We start from the raw sequence: 15,304 nt of genomic DNA on the forward strand, positions 1-15,304 counted from the left end.
GGTGTAGCGTTCTTGGATTAGAAGGAGCTGTTTCATTAAGTAAGGGGGTTGAGACTGCAGAAAAAATAGGGATTTTTTTTCTCTTTTCACAAGCCTGGATCAAACTTACAGTGTTCAAAAACTGTATCCAGTGATTACAGTTCATCCCACTTCATGAAATTAGCACAAGTACCTCTTGCACTACTCAAGGCTGAGCTCATGGAAGAATTAAATTGCCTCTTAAAGGTAAGAAGGTTGATACTTGTAGGTAAAAACTAGGATTATTGGAAGAGTGGTGTGTTAAAGTCTGAATTGTGGCAGCTTGCACGGCACACCAATCTGCAATGAATAGAAATCTCTAGCTCCTAGATTGTTTCACGTTCCCTTGACCTTTCCAAATGCAAATATTCCCTGAGACATTAAGGATGAAAAGCTATGGATCAGCAAAAATTGCAGATCTGAGCATTAGTATCAACTTGATGCTGTGCTTTACATAATAAGGCATACTCAAAAATAATGCTATGTTCTGTTGCCCAATTACAGAAAACACTATGTAGTACTTTTGCACACCTCATTGACACCTCAAGTGCTCAGCTCTTAAGAAACACGTTGCAATGGTGCATCTATTATTGGAACAAAGTCACACGATTCATAACACTGAGGAGAGATATCAGTTGCTAAAATAATAGCAAATGACATGAGGATTTTCTTAATAGCATTAGAGTTCAGCTAAGTAACAAAAAATGAGTATGTGGGTATTACAGGAATCTTGCTAGTGTTGTCTGAGTCAGGGTCATATCAGTGTGTTTCCTTTAATCTTGCTTTTCTGTAGGGTTTTGATATAAAAAGGGATTAAATGTACTTGTTTCTGAAATATACTACTGGCTAGACTATGGCAAATGTGTCTTAGCCCAAGAAGAGTTACTGAGGACTAATTCCTTCACTGGTGAAAATCAGCATCGTTCCACATAAGTCCTTGCTTTGGTGGGCTCTTAGGACTTCTGAAGGCTAGATCATTTTATTTAGGTGTCAACATACCATAAGCCTCAATTTTAGGCATCTGGGTTTGAAAAAGGCAGCTTGGAAAACGTAATGCACTGGATAAGGCAAAAGGAAGGGAAATTTACACTCCTATCCCTGTCTTTTCCTACACAAAAACTGGAAGCAAAAGTATATCGCTAGGCTAATAGTAGAGCTATGTTTAATGAAGTTCCAAACCCCAAACTTGTGGGGTTTCCCAAAATGGGTTAAAAAATAATGAGCAAGTTGAAATTAAGGCAGAAGACATATAATTTGATTTATCCTGAAGCATACCAAAAATACTTGCAAAATGACATGGTCAAAGTTTTTCAATTAACACTGTAGTAAGTTACAAAATGAAAGGCTATTTTGAATGAGAAAATGTTATTTTTATGATTTAATATAAAATATTTTATGATTTTGGAATATTCTAAAGCTCCTTAATATTTTTATCATTCTCTGAAATGACAGAAATCTATTTGGTGTTTTAGCAGCCCAAGATTTACACTTTGGAGAAAAAATGGTGAATTCATCCAGTTTTTTTCTAGTACTGAAAGTTCACCAACCCCTGTTTTCAAGTCTTTAAAAAGCTTTTTCACTCCAAAATAGGAAAAAACAAAAACTAAATCAGTAAAGTATAAATGTGTGAGTGGGGAGTGGAAGGGGACAAGACTTTTAAGCATTTCAGTGCAGATGCAGTTTCATTTGTATTCGCACAGTAGTTTTTATTGCATCTAGGGAATTCTACAGTGAAAGTTTGGCCAAGACCATTGTTTAAAACTGACTTTTATTAGAGCTGGACAGCCCTGCAGCCTGAGTTTTCTGCATTAGCAATTACTGCATAACCACCTTACCATACTTTTTAAATTCTTCAGTTTCATTTTCTGGGGTGATTTAAAATGTTGAATTAACAAGAAGAAAGTTAGGGAAAAAAATGGCTCAACTTTGGACATTTTGCCTATACTCACCATATGGAGAAAGCAGATCAGATATTTCAGAACAACGTAATTGTGCTCAGGAAGTCCTTGAACGATTTGTTTACATCTGGTTACTCGCAAACTGCTCTCCACATCTGTAATGTCAAGATCAGTATAATTTAACTCCAGAGATCAAAATATCACCAAATAATATTACACCTTATTTATATCTACTGGAATTATTTTGGATATGCATCTGTAAAACAGATCACAGAATCTGGCTCTAAAAATCACCACCAACACAATAACAATTAGAGTCATTTCTTTGGATTACCCTATCATATTTAGGATTATCATATATGTGGCTAAGACTAACTCTCAGAGTATTTTCTCCACTCAGTGAAATAGCCAAAATAATTTCTTTRCTAAAAAGGACTTTCAAAATTCTTGATTTAAATCCTATTATTTCTTCATGAACTGGATTCAGACATCTACTTTTTAAACAATGATTTTATTCCTGCTGTGACACAGTCCTGTCCAAAATGTTCTTTTCACACTCCACTAGCTACAATACCAGTTTTGTGATTCTTCAGGAAACCTTTTGTCTTGGACAAAGATTTTTGAGATGGTCACTTGGGAGGGTAAGAATTTTCTAGGGATGAGCCTGAACAGGTTCATTAACTTATTTCTACAGATAGGCAAAAGCTGGAATTGCACCCAAAACTCCTTGCACCACCTAAATAGTCTGGCTTAGATTTACACTAACACTGGAATATACTTTAAGTGCTGTTCTAGGTGACGGAAAAACTGTGCTTGAACATAGTAATTATTTTAGTTGCGGAAGTTTAACAAGAATTTGGAGAAAGGTCCAAAGATTACAATCATGCCTGATCCAACCAGCCCATTTTGTGCTGATGCTTTTTCTACGTTAGTTACTTTTGCCTTTCTCTCTCTCTCTGAAACAGCTAGAGGTTCACATAAGGATGTGTGCAGGCACAAAATTCCAGCATGTTAAATGCTCCCTTGAGCTCTGAATTAAATACATGAAGCTATACCCTGGTGAGCCGTGTTCACATTTCTATTACTACAAAGCTGCCAATTACTTTAAGACACAATACTCTGTGTCCCAAGATTTTTTTTGTCAGCCTTCCGCAAAGAAGGCAGTATTTCAGGAATCAATAGTGGATAAAGGAACTTGTATTCATAGGTTTCATGACCAGAGAAGAAATTCTTTGATAACTACAAGCTTTCAAGTTTCTATTAATTTTTTTAGTCAACACTCAGCCAATTTATTTCATAGCTCCCATCAATAACTCTTTCAAATGTTTCAGATGAGACACTGGGGTGAAAAGTTCCACTATCATTTCAAAGTATTGTAAAGCAGGACCAGTGTTATCTCTAGGTTTTCAGGATAAGAGATGTAATATGTACATTACACGCTGCTCTGCTGACTTCCAGAAGACAGAATAAGAACTTTAAATCATCCCAAGACAGCTGCCTGCGCTCGCACCTCTTCAAAATTCCCTTCTGTGCTGTATTCACAGAGAACACACATTTGCTGCAGTCCAGCTTGGTTCTCAAGCTCAAGATCTTTTAGGATCAGGAAATCACCACTCAAAAAAGACAGTGGACATCATACTGCATAACAAGAAAGCCCAAGGAGGAATTCTCTTAAACACAACTTTTCAACATATTTTGTCAACATTTAAGATACCGATAAACAAAAATTACATGGAATGAATGTTTCACAAAGTTTTTGCAAGGCAAAAATGTTCATCGTTGCAAGGACAGTGAGAGTGACAATGAAGTGTTTTCAGATTCTTTTAACATTTATTCTTATTTTTCACTTAGCTCTAGCATAAACCAACATGATGTCCAGAAAGTCAGAACAAGATAATTCAGTAAAAATTAATATTTATAGGTCCTTTTTCCAAGTTTCCCCTATTCTTCCTAAAGTGACTATTCTTACTCCTTCTATGTCTACAAGCTACCTGTGAATAGACCTATTTTTCTCAATGCTCTAAGACATTTATTGTGCGGACAGATGAATATTTGATTTTTAAGGTGGTGATCTAAAGACTCTCAAATAGCAAAACAGTATAGAACTTCAGAAGATTCTGAACATGATCTGATTTATTTTTTAAATGGAAATACATGAAAAAAGTTTATTATATGAAAAGTACCTGGAGGTGCTACACTGATGGGTGCAGTACAGGATTTTATCTAGAATACAGTACCTCTGGGTACAGTAAACTTGTCATACCATTATGTGAAAGGCATTATTACACAAGAACCTCAGGATTAGGTCTTCACTACACTTTACAAACACATAGCAATTGAGATTTCTCCCCAACCTGAATTATCTTAGTCACCTACCCCAACAGCAACAGGCATGATATGGATGATAACCTAACCTTTGCAACAGCATCACCCCATGGTTATCAAAAGTATGCTACCAGACTCTATAGGAAAATGCACTCTGTTAAGATATGCTTTCCTCAAAAATCAGGTGTTGGAACAACGTGTGCTTGTGACTTGTCACTGCAAGTCCCACTAGTTCCCTGCTCACTTGACTGTAGCTTGGATGGCAAAATACCAGTCTCTACAAGTACTGGGTACTAAATCTTAGGTATTTCGGACTACATGGGGTTGCCCAGTCAGCATTAACAACTTTCGGTGCCTGACAAAGACCGCATGATTAGAATTTTATGATTAGTAGACTCGTGTGGTGTCAGGTCTTTAGATAATCAATGTCTTCCCTTCTGGGAAAATTAGAGTTTGTCTTGGTAGTCCTGGCCAAAATTCCTACTAGGTTCCACAGCTGAACAGAACACTTCCCACTCATTTCTGATGCAGGTGTCACCTTCCACACTCAAGGACAACTGCGCTAGAACAATTTCAATTTAGCAGAATAAAAAAAACAAAACGTATGAGAAAACGCTTTGTATGTGTGCGCATGCACCTGAATTTGCTTGAAAGAACACTTGCACCTTTTGGGTAACTTCAACTAAATTTGAGAAGAGAGGTCGGGGTCTCAAACATATTAGGTATTAGATTTTTTTTTATTATTATTCTTGTGCACACTTACCAAACTTCTAATGTCTGTGTGTGTACTTACTTCTTTGCTTCTATAATTTCTATGAGACAAAGAAGTGTCCAAAATAGCATTAATATTCATATAAATGATAGACATAACATACTAACTCTCTTGTGTGCATGTTCTATTGTTTGGAAAAAAAGAACTTTCCGGTTGTCTGCAAGGCTTACAATTCTTCCCTGCCAAGGCCATAAGAAAATTAATTTCAAAACTGGAACATTTTTGTGTATGTAAAAGCAGGATTTCATTCTCCTCAGACTGCTGGCAGGGAGAATTTGGTGAAAAAACAGAGAGAAGAATAGTGTTCAAAGGCCTGATTTTCAGGTTGCTTTTCTATAGAGACTGGACCTCTGGACTTGTGCTGTCACCTGTCTTTTGGTCCCCACCAATTACTTTAACTGTTGGGACAACTAGACAAGATTTGAGAGAGGAGTAGATAATGTAGAAGTATTATATCCCTACACATTTTGTGAAATAGGATGGCTGGGTAGAGACAAATCCTAATGGTTGTCCCCACTTGGAAAAATGCTGCAATGTGGCATCAAGTCTCATTAGACATTGGAGGAGCCAAAAAGGAGCTTGTGTTTGAGATGCAAATCCACAGGAAACTGTACTTCATTAGTTCTGCTGGTCACACGATTACTTGTTCTTATAGCCCTCTGAATGCACAAGCAGTGAAAATCACTGAGAGTGGACACTGATATCAGGCAAAGCAAATACAAGGGATACAACATGAATGGAAGAGAAGATACAGATTATCTGTTGTATTTACAATGCAATCTGTAGTGTCTGCACTAACATTATCTAACTGTATAATGTGTTTACATTTTCATAGTGAAGTCTAAACCAAGAAGAAGAAAGGAAAAGAAAAAGCGGTGGTGGTTGGAAAATTTGCCCCTTATATATCCAGTACGTAGATACCTGTCAGACTTCTGAAACAGCCAACGATGCTCAACAAAGCAGCGGAACTTCGAATTCCCATGTTTTAAAATCCTGACAAGATACTTACACCACTGTCCTCTACTGGATGGACTCTCAGCCTTGCTTTGGTACAGATTATGAGGGTGTCCATTAACAGCTGGCTATATAATAATATATAGCCACGACTGTGTCATGGTTAGCAAACAGCAGTGATTATGAATTAGACAGGTCCAGTTCAACTTGTTCTACAAACTCCCCTAAAACTGATTTATACTCACTGGTGATTCCAAGGATATGATCGTAACACTCAAAGGTTAGTAATGGCTCAGGGAGTTCCCTAAGGAAAGTCTTTAGGATAACAGCAGGAATATGGATATCATCATAGTCATCGAAATTCACAGACTTGCCTAATAGGGGAAAAAGAAGAAAAAATGTGTTCAATAATATATTTTAATTTTTTAACTCCTGTATAAAAACTGTTTCACATCACAGAAATGAAAACCTCTTGGCCCTCCAGTTGCTGGTAAGTCTTAGCATTTTCTTTTTGTATTTTTCATAGAGTTTTATTAATCTGGCTGCAAGAGATTCTCTCCATAAAGGCATTTCATAAAATGACTTCACAGGGAAGTCAATGACTTTCAAAATGACTTCCATACATTTCATAAATTATTAGGTAAAATTATATTTCTTTTTCATAACCATGGAAAAATGCTGGAGGCAAAATGACAAGAAGACATTGTACTTGGTAATTTTTAACTAACTGCAGTAACTTAAAGTGCACAGGGGCAATGCAAGTATTTATGAAAAAAAAGACCATTTTTGACTCAAACCTCACCATTCATTAGCTGCTACAGATTTTGGAAGCTCTGGTGTGACATCAACTGATGACTCACTATTCAGTAAGCTTTAAATGCCTGTTGTCATCTTTCAAGTTTCTGTAGTAGTGCTTTTATTCATACGACATTTTAAGCTACAAATGGCTTTGCGATTAAATAATCAGAGGAAAGCTAGCATTACTGCTTCCCTATAGATAAAAGATCAACAGAGCCCTCACACTGTTACTAATCTGTGGCAATGGCATGATAACATCTTACCCTGATTGTAGAGTTTCTGAACATCTTTGATAGTCTGGATGCTGGCTGACCTTCTGAAGAGGCCCTCTACTCGTAGTCCTGAAAAAACAATTAATGTAGGTCCCATCCATGAAAGCTGCCACTCTCTTGTTTTTCTCAATGGGTTCAATTGAAAATAGAACAGAGGAAGAACATTTGGGAATGGGCCCACCTAGCAGATTTAGAGACCATTAGTACTCAAACACTGTCACTTTGTTGAGTTTATTGTCAAGCTCAGTTTCAATGGAAGGATATCCTCATCTGACATACACTTTTTTTGGGGGTAATAAAGCCATTAAAAACAGAGTGTAGAATCAAATAATGCTGTAACAGTGCCTAGAGCATTTTCTTTAATGTGTCTCACAGAAATACTACTACCTTTCCTTACATGTTTTAGAGTGCCTTGCCAACTATTTTTTTTCTTTAGAAGTAGCTTTCAACAGAGCCTAATGACATAGAAGTGGAAGATTTAGATTCACCAGGCTGCTTATGTACCTTGCTCTCACTGATTGTACCTGCAAACCAAGACCCAAACCATGCCTGTAAATCTGCTATTCTACTTTTAAATGCTTTAAGCATTTAGCAAGCAAAAGAGGGTATCTGCAAAGACTGGCTCCCTAAGCTCCCTATTCTGTCAGTGGCTGAGATGGGATCCTCTAGTCTGGGGATTCATAACAGCTTTGGATCTAGGAGCCAATTTCTTGCCATCAAAGGGATATAAGCCTCCCCAGCCTAAAAGTAGTTTTGTGCACACCACTGATCCTTTCACCTCTTTCTGAAAATCAATGGGACGTAACACTGCCTGGCCACAATAATTTGAAATATGTGATTCTGCTCTTGAGGCATTTCTGAAATAAATATCTTAAATTCTCTGAAAGGTACTATATCTACCTAATTTGCTTCCATGTCATTGACTAAGCGAAAGCTGACTTCAGCTACAGAGGAAAAACTGTAGTAAACTGCATAGAATCAAGGATCTAAATTCAGATCATAACTTTTAAGGTAAGACATTTATCTGAATTATTAAGCAAAAAGGGGCTGGGATAGGAAACAGTATTTTTTTGAGACTTGTGGTACTTCTTGCTTTTGATTTTGGTAAAATCATCATTTCCCTCCAATTTGTGCTGTTGCTTCCACCCATCAGGTAACACAATTGGTTCATGTGTATTCTCTATTTGAGTTTACTGTTGGAAGCATGCTGGTCTGAACTTATAGTCTGTGCTGGTCTGATACAACACAGAATTGTTGATCTTTTGAGAAGCGTGGCAGACCATCCTTTACCTGAAGGGATTCCTGTGTGTTTCTACATGTGAGTAAGTGTTTCTACATATGAGTATGTGACTTTCATATTTTTTCATGCTCATCTTTCAGCAGATTAATAGCCATACTGAAATCAATGGTTGTGTATTTCAGTTCAAGTACGTTTATATCCATTTGCATGATCAAGCATCTTTATGCTGCTTTAGAAAGTTTGAGGTTATACATTAATTACTCATTCTTGTAAATTCACTGAGGTCTCATGTGAAAGTACACTTTGTAAATGAAAAATTAGCATATTACTACAAAATTCCTTAATCAACTCATTCCTTATAGAATAAGATTTAGTATTGTTCATATGAATGTAGATCAGTATACTAAAAGAACTGATAATGTACACTAGAAATAGATTTTTACAGACATGTTTCAGAGGCTTTTGAAAGAAAACCCAACTTCTATTAAAAGTGCTCCACTGACTAGACTTAGAGGCTTAGCTAGAGTTTAGCTGATTATGGTTCCTAGTTATTTTCTAAACATTTATGCCCTTGCCTGTTAAATTCAAAGTTGAATATTAAAACTTTAGCTCATGTGCCCAAGTCTGGAAGGAGTATGAACTCTCAAATGGCAATACCTAAGAAAGACAATGTGTGTGTTTACTAAAGGAACCAAACAGACAGTAACTATAATCTATCTGAACTCTTGTTTTATTCCCAGCCAGACCAATTTCAACTGAATAAAGTTACTGCAAATGATATCACTGTAGTAAAACTGTTCCTTTAGATTTATAGTGCAACCTGTGTAAAGACATGGTTTTGAAAGTGGCAGTGCCGAACAGCTAGTTCATCAAGACATTGCCCACAGCAAACAAGAAATACAATAATTTCCTGAGAATGGTAGAATTTTATGTTGGCTGTCAGTGGACTAAGACAGTTTTCTATAGAAACAAGCCTTTCTGAGGATGGACATCATAAATGCTTACAATTTGGTATGCAGGAATTTAATAGTTAATGCTTTTAACTGATGTGAATCTCACTGTGTAAACTATTGTGTAATAAATATCTATTTTTAACATGTTTATTCCTTTATTGGCTATGCTTTAAAGAGTCTAATTAAAGACATTAATCTGTAGTGCAGACAGTAGCTGTAAGCAGTAGTTGCTGGATATGTTTTTTGGAGGTCTTAATGAGAAAAAGCAACTTTTATCTCTATCTACAGAAATTTTGAATACTGATGTTATCTGTGCTTCTTCCAGAATTCATTTTTCAGGACAGCTGAAACTGAATCAATACATGGTGATTTGTTTGATCACATGTGGCAACAAGCCAACTACCAAAGCAAGTATCTCCAATCCTTCTTACATTTCTGGACACCCACACGTACAACCCACCCATCTAAATGAAGTGATACAAAGGACATTTAAGTTAGTGAAACAATTCTTAGGAAAGAAGAAAAAGTCATACTCTCTTTCTAAAGTAAAAGAACTGCAACAGCAAAATGGTCAACAAGTCTTTCTTCTTTGCCTAAAAGATGCTCAGACCACAAAATAATATTTAATAGCAAGTCTTAAATAAAGCATGGGTCATAACTTCAGCCTATAAGTAAACAGGAATGCATGAGTCAACAGCAATTATGGTACTGAAGGTGAAAAAGGATGAGTCTGGATACTTTTTCCAAACCTGTCTTTTCCTCTTAAGTCAGCAGAAGCAAAAAAAGCAGTTCTTGGAACTACCATAACTAAGCACTGCTTAGCACTAGGTACTCATGCTAAAATAAAATTAATCATTTGGTCTTCTTTTGCAGACAGAATACATACCAGAGCCAAGAGAGTTATGGAATGAGGAAACAAAATAGGCTCAAGACAATCTTGGTCTTTGCAGCTCAAAACATTCATTTCTGTCCTTTAAAAAATTTGTTTTGAGGTAGCCTATTCAATTTTTGTTGTTGGTGTCCTCCCATCAAACATTGTTTATAGCAAGATTCATGTCAGCTATCTCTTTAAAGAGTGTTTTTGGTATTTTTTTGTATACAAGCTGAACTATTTTGCCATTAATGGCACGGACAACACAGTCCAGCCATAGAGAATACAGACCTTGGACTAACAATACTTTGTAGAACACTGCTAGGCAATGACTGACATTAGCAGCTAGCTTCTGCTTTCCAGGTCTGACAAACACACAGCTCCACGTCTCTCCCAAATAGTCTATCAAGGTGGCAAATCCTCTGCTAACTCAGCACAAACTGCTCCCTTGCAAAAAAAAAAAAAATATATATATATATATGCATATATATGTATGTATGTATGTATGCATCTCAGAAATTTTGCTAGTTATTTAAATATGTCGGTATTCATAAATGAAAACAGGCAGGTACTTCATTCCACATTGAAATAAGATGGGTTTTACCACAGTAGACAAAATTTTACAGTGCAATGACACAACTGTGTCACACTTGAAATTATTAAATTGTTGCTAAAAATACTTATCCCCCTTCCACCCCTCTGATCTCTTGTCCCAAAGGAAAAACACAGAAAATCAAAACCAATAAAGATATATTAAAAACAACACATGCTGTCACATTGCTGAAAACTTGTCAAAGAAAAAGAGATGAGAAAATTACATTCTTTTACTTTCAATCATCCTTGATTTGAAGCTTGCTGGCACCACAAACCTTTGTTAATTTGTCTGCTTTAATAAGAGAAGTAGCAAAGAGTGAGCATCTGAATTCCTTCTGTCCCGATTTGAGTTTGGAAACGTGTCTCTGACTAGTCCTACCCAGTCTCAGTAAGTATCCATGCTGACTTGGAATCAGTTTTCATTCTCATTAATACAACTGATTTAGGGATCTTCTTGCAGATTAACTATTTCTAAAATTCCTTTTTAAAAATTAGAACTAATTTATTTCTACACTGAGGAGCGATGAGTTTATAGCATATTTAAAATGTCCATCTTCATTGTATCCTCTTAATTGTCCAAAGTGATAGCAATTGTGAAATTTTATGTATAAAATAAATTTGAGATTTTTTTTTAAAAGCTAGATTACAGTAGAAGATTGAGGAGGATATTACACAGCCTTCCCTTGCAATCTGTGCAATGAATACAGAACAAGCAAGTGTGGTGCCTGCAGTTTGTAAAGATGATTTTCTCTGTAAGAAGGCACACAGAAAAAGAAGGACAGACGGAAAGAAGGGAAGGTACAATTCCAGTCCTACTGAAAAACTGACCAGCAGAGCAAGGATTTAGAACAGAGCAGTCTCCACAGAACCAAAGTGTATTTGTGGCCTTGTAGTTTTGAACAGCTTAGCCTAGCCTTTCAATTTATGAATGAATAGTCTCAGTTTACACTTGGTACCTCTGAACATATTTTATTTACAATGACTGAGCACCAGAAACAAAAACTGTGCTTATTACAAGATTCATTTTTATTTGATGACACATGAACCAGTGTTGAGATTTATCTCGTCTCTGTGAACCCTAGGTAAAAACGTTCTCATGAAAACGGAAAGAGCCAACAACTCAGAAATATTTATATGACCAATGTCAAGCTTTCTCTTTGTTGCATTTTTAAAAGATATTTGATTGATTGCAAGAAGTGGAGGCTGGGAGGCAAACTCGCTAAGCTGAGTGTATTCAGAATGCATCACTATCCATCTCTATCCATTCTGACCATCACCACCAGGATGTATTCATCCACGTTAAAAAACGGAACCGAAACTTTCTCCCTCAGCAGGATTTGTTGTACTTCATGAAGGGGATGGGGAGGAAAGATTAATTGCTGTTTACCACTGCTTTTGCTATTGAACAGAAAAAGGACAGTGTTAGTTGTCACTATAACCATACTACAGGATGTTTATTACTTTATCATTAAACTACTGTAGCACGGTTATTACTGCTGCATTTAGAAGTCTTAGTCATCGCCCAGAACTCTCCTGTGGAATCACTAGACAACATGGAACAAAAAGTTTGCGCTGCAAAGCACTTGTACTCAACAAAAGAGATGAGGTAAAAGAGAAAGACTCACTAGTGGGGACTACTATGAGATAATTTTCCTATAGGGGACAGTTATCTTCTCTATTTTATAACTTTGTAGTGCGATTCCTTCACCATGAGTTTATTGGTCTGTTCCATCATTTCTGAGCTGCTGTTGATCTCAAATGGTCTCTTTAGTAATCAGTTCTCCTAAGTTCTCCACGTAATTTTTTATAACTGTTGCTTTATTTGCCCAGTTTCTTAAGAATACAAACATTCTAAAATTTCGGAAATTTTTGTAATAATCCCAAGAGATTAGCTTTGCCTTTAAAAGTTTAAAACATGGACGAGTATGGAATCAATACCTTTGAGGATACTCTTAATAAACATCAAATACATTAAAAAATAATAATCCTATCTATATATTTCAAATTGTTAATTTTTATTTATAAATACTAATATGTATTAATATTGGAGATAGGCTTCAGCAACATGCCTGCCCCTTTGTAACCTATTTGACATCTTGATGCAGGTCTCAATAGTGCAGTTTATACCCACCCTTATAGTGAATCAAATAAAAATTCCCTTAAAGGCTCTCTTTTGAGCTTCAGTTGTTGGGGTGTTCGCAAACAGAATATGGATTTGCTATACAACTTTATTTTTTGTGTAGATTGTCTTGATTTGTATATTCAAACTGTGGGTCAGAGTTTAAAAATCAAGAGAGCATTCTGAATTGAGTTAATGCTGATCTAAACATGCATCAACCCCCCCAGCCTTATGCCATCTAGCTTTTAATGTATCATGATGCCTTATATATAGTATGTAATCTGCTTTTCTAGAGAAAGACATGCAAGTAAAAGACATGAAAGGAAGCTTCTGCTGTGACATCTACTAAATTTAAAAGCAGAAGTGCATTGCTACCCGCTTTTTGAATTCTGAAGCCTTCGATGGATAAAATGCTGCCACCAGGGCTGAAGCAGGTAGCCCGTGTCTGTTCGGCTCTGTTGGTATGGAGAACACCAGCAGCTCTAGCCATGCAGACAGTTCAGTCTCTGAGCTTTATGGAAGCCATACACAGCACGCCCTATAGCATTACTTATATCCCTGTTTACCAAAACAATGTCAGAAGTGACAGCTTGCATTTACAAACTCACTTCAGAACAAAATAGGTTGCTGGGGACATATGGGGACATATTAACCAGAGAAAGAAAATTACTACCCTGTGGCATAAACTGGGCTTTTTTGAGAAAAAGGGCCTGTGAGCAAAGCATTGAGATCATTACCACCAAAGGAATGACACTAGGTTAGAAATACTTATGAATAGTTCTGACAAAAGAGTGAATATTTAATTAACCAGAGTAATTTCTCATGGCGTGGTAGAGATAAGGTAGTACACAAAAGTCTTATTTAGTGTGATGTCAAACCTTGTATTCATAAACTAGACAGATAAACAGGTTGTGGTTTTGAGGTTGAGCATAGAAAAAGAAATGTCCTCTGGTTTGTGGGTTACTATGAAGATTTATTCACAAATGTGCTACGTTAAACACATCCTTCCTCTTTTGCCTGTCTAAATCACCAGTTGGCTTCAGGATGACACTGATACTTCTACTTTGAAATTAAGAGTACTCCCCTGTTTTGGTCCAGAAGATGGTCTCTAAGATGTAGTCTTAATGAGCTGATGATTTTGTCAGACATTCAGAACTCACAGTAGGAAACCAATTCTTCCCTGTGAAGGTTAGCAGGCATTGAAATTGAGCAGTTTTAAATTCAGTATTAAAAGCATCTTTCATTCTAAAGTGGAGATAGAAGAAAGTAGTGAAATGCCTAATTTCTCTTCCTTTGTTGAAAAAATAACTTGAAAATTATTATAAAATATTAACAAACTTAGTTTATCATGCTTATTGTAATAGTTTCTGAGGCAGCAGCCAATAACAGTTCTCATTTCTACTATACAAATAGATGTTCAAGAATCTCTGTTTATGGTAGATTCTTTAGTCTCTGTTAAGATACTGGGTGACTTAATAACTGAATCCAGTTAGAGATGTCTTGTCCAGAAACAGCTATCTAAATATGCGGTTGGATAAATATATGAAGAAAAAACCTGCACTCACTAGCACAATGTTAATTTGGCTTTTTGGGATGAGAAAATATTTGTTGCCTTCAGAGTCCAATAAATAACTTGCCACAAGGAGGAGAGTTTTGGCACATTTGTACAGACGAAAATGCCTCCACGCTGAGACGAACACTTGTAGCACGTGCAAAGAGCGTTGTCTGAAACTGAGTCAGAAAATGTAAATATCAGGGAGAAAAAATATGACATGCAGCAACCTGCCAAAGGGGTTGGAGTCAATAAGATGAAAAAGGCTAGCTGAACATTACAGACTGAATGTTTCCTTAACATGGTAGTATATAACTGCAGGCTGGTGCCAAGTTTGAGTACCACCACAGCTCCTGCATCAAATTTGTTTAAGAAATACAAGCTTGAGTAGAACAGAATGGAGTTAGGGATGTCAGAGAGAGACTGATGTTTTAAGAAATCTTAACCCAGTTGATGAAACATGATTTTGCAGAAGTGCTTGTAATCTTAGTCAGAGTGTCAGAAACTGACTTCAGGTACACGGATGTGAAAAGGTGGCAATGGGAAGAAAGAGTGGAAATACTGCACTAGGGTAAAACAAAAAAACCCAACTCTGCTAATTCTATGAGGACAAAAAACTATGCCAAAATCAAAAGGAATGGGGGAATGACAGTGAATCTTTGTCACTTCCGGAAGACGAACTGAAGTTTTCACTGTGCTCACAATCGCGTCTGGAGTGCAAAGAACACTGACAGTCAGCTTCCTCGGGCTGTCAGCACTGGAACCGACACTCACTGAAGTTGATGGCAGAATTGAGATATTCCAGATTTAGATAAAGAGTTAAAATCACAGCAGACAGCAGGTACAACAGATACCTGCACACTTATAATCAAGTGCAAAAAAATGCATGTCTATCACCTCCTGGTTAACAGCCTTGGCATGGCAGGTACTTGGCTTTC

The 15,304-nt window shown here is 36.6% G+C and overlaps 1 protein-coding gene across 7 annotated transcripts in view; it reads right to left on the reverse strand.

The window, feature by feature from the left end:
• ARHGAP8 (Rho GTPase activating protein 8) overlaps positions 1-15,304 on the reverse strand; it is a 71,260-nt gene that overhangs the window by 10,880 nt on the left and 45,076 nt on the right. For all 7 annotated transcript variants that reach the window (XR_003256738.1, XR_003256739.1, XM_026086234.1 and 4 more), the window contains 3 exons: positions 7,029-7,106; positions 6,213-6,341; positions 1,968-2,071 (listed from right to left, as the gene is read on the reverse strand). Coding sequence is in view for 5 of the 7 variants with exons in the window: in XM_026086234.1 (XP_025942019.1) it covers positions 1,968-2,071; positions 6,213-6,341; positions 7,029-7,106 (311 nt within the window). In the remaining 2 variants the exon portion in view is untranslated. The remainder of the gene's footprint in view (positions 1-1,967; positions 2,072-6,212; positions 6,342-7,028; positions 7,107-15,304) is intronic.

This window comes from Apteryx rowi, unplaced genomic scaffold (genome assembly GCF_003343035.1).
Source record: "Apteryx rowi isolate R43461 unplaced genomic scaffold, aptRow1 scaffold_689, whole genome shotgun sequence".
In the NCBI taxonomy this organism is placed as follows: domain Eukaryota; kingdom Metazoa; phylum Chordata; class Aves; order Apterygiformes; family Apterygidae; genus Apteryx; species Apteryx rowi.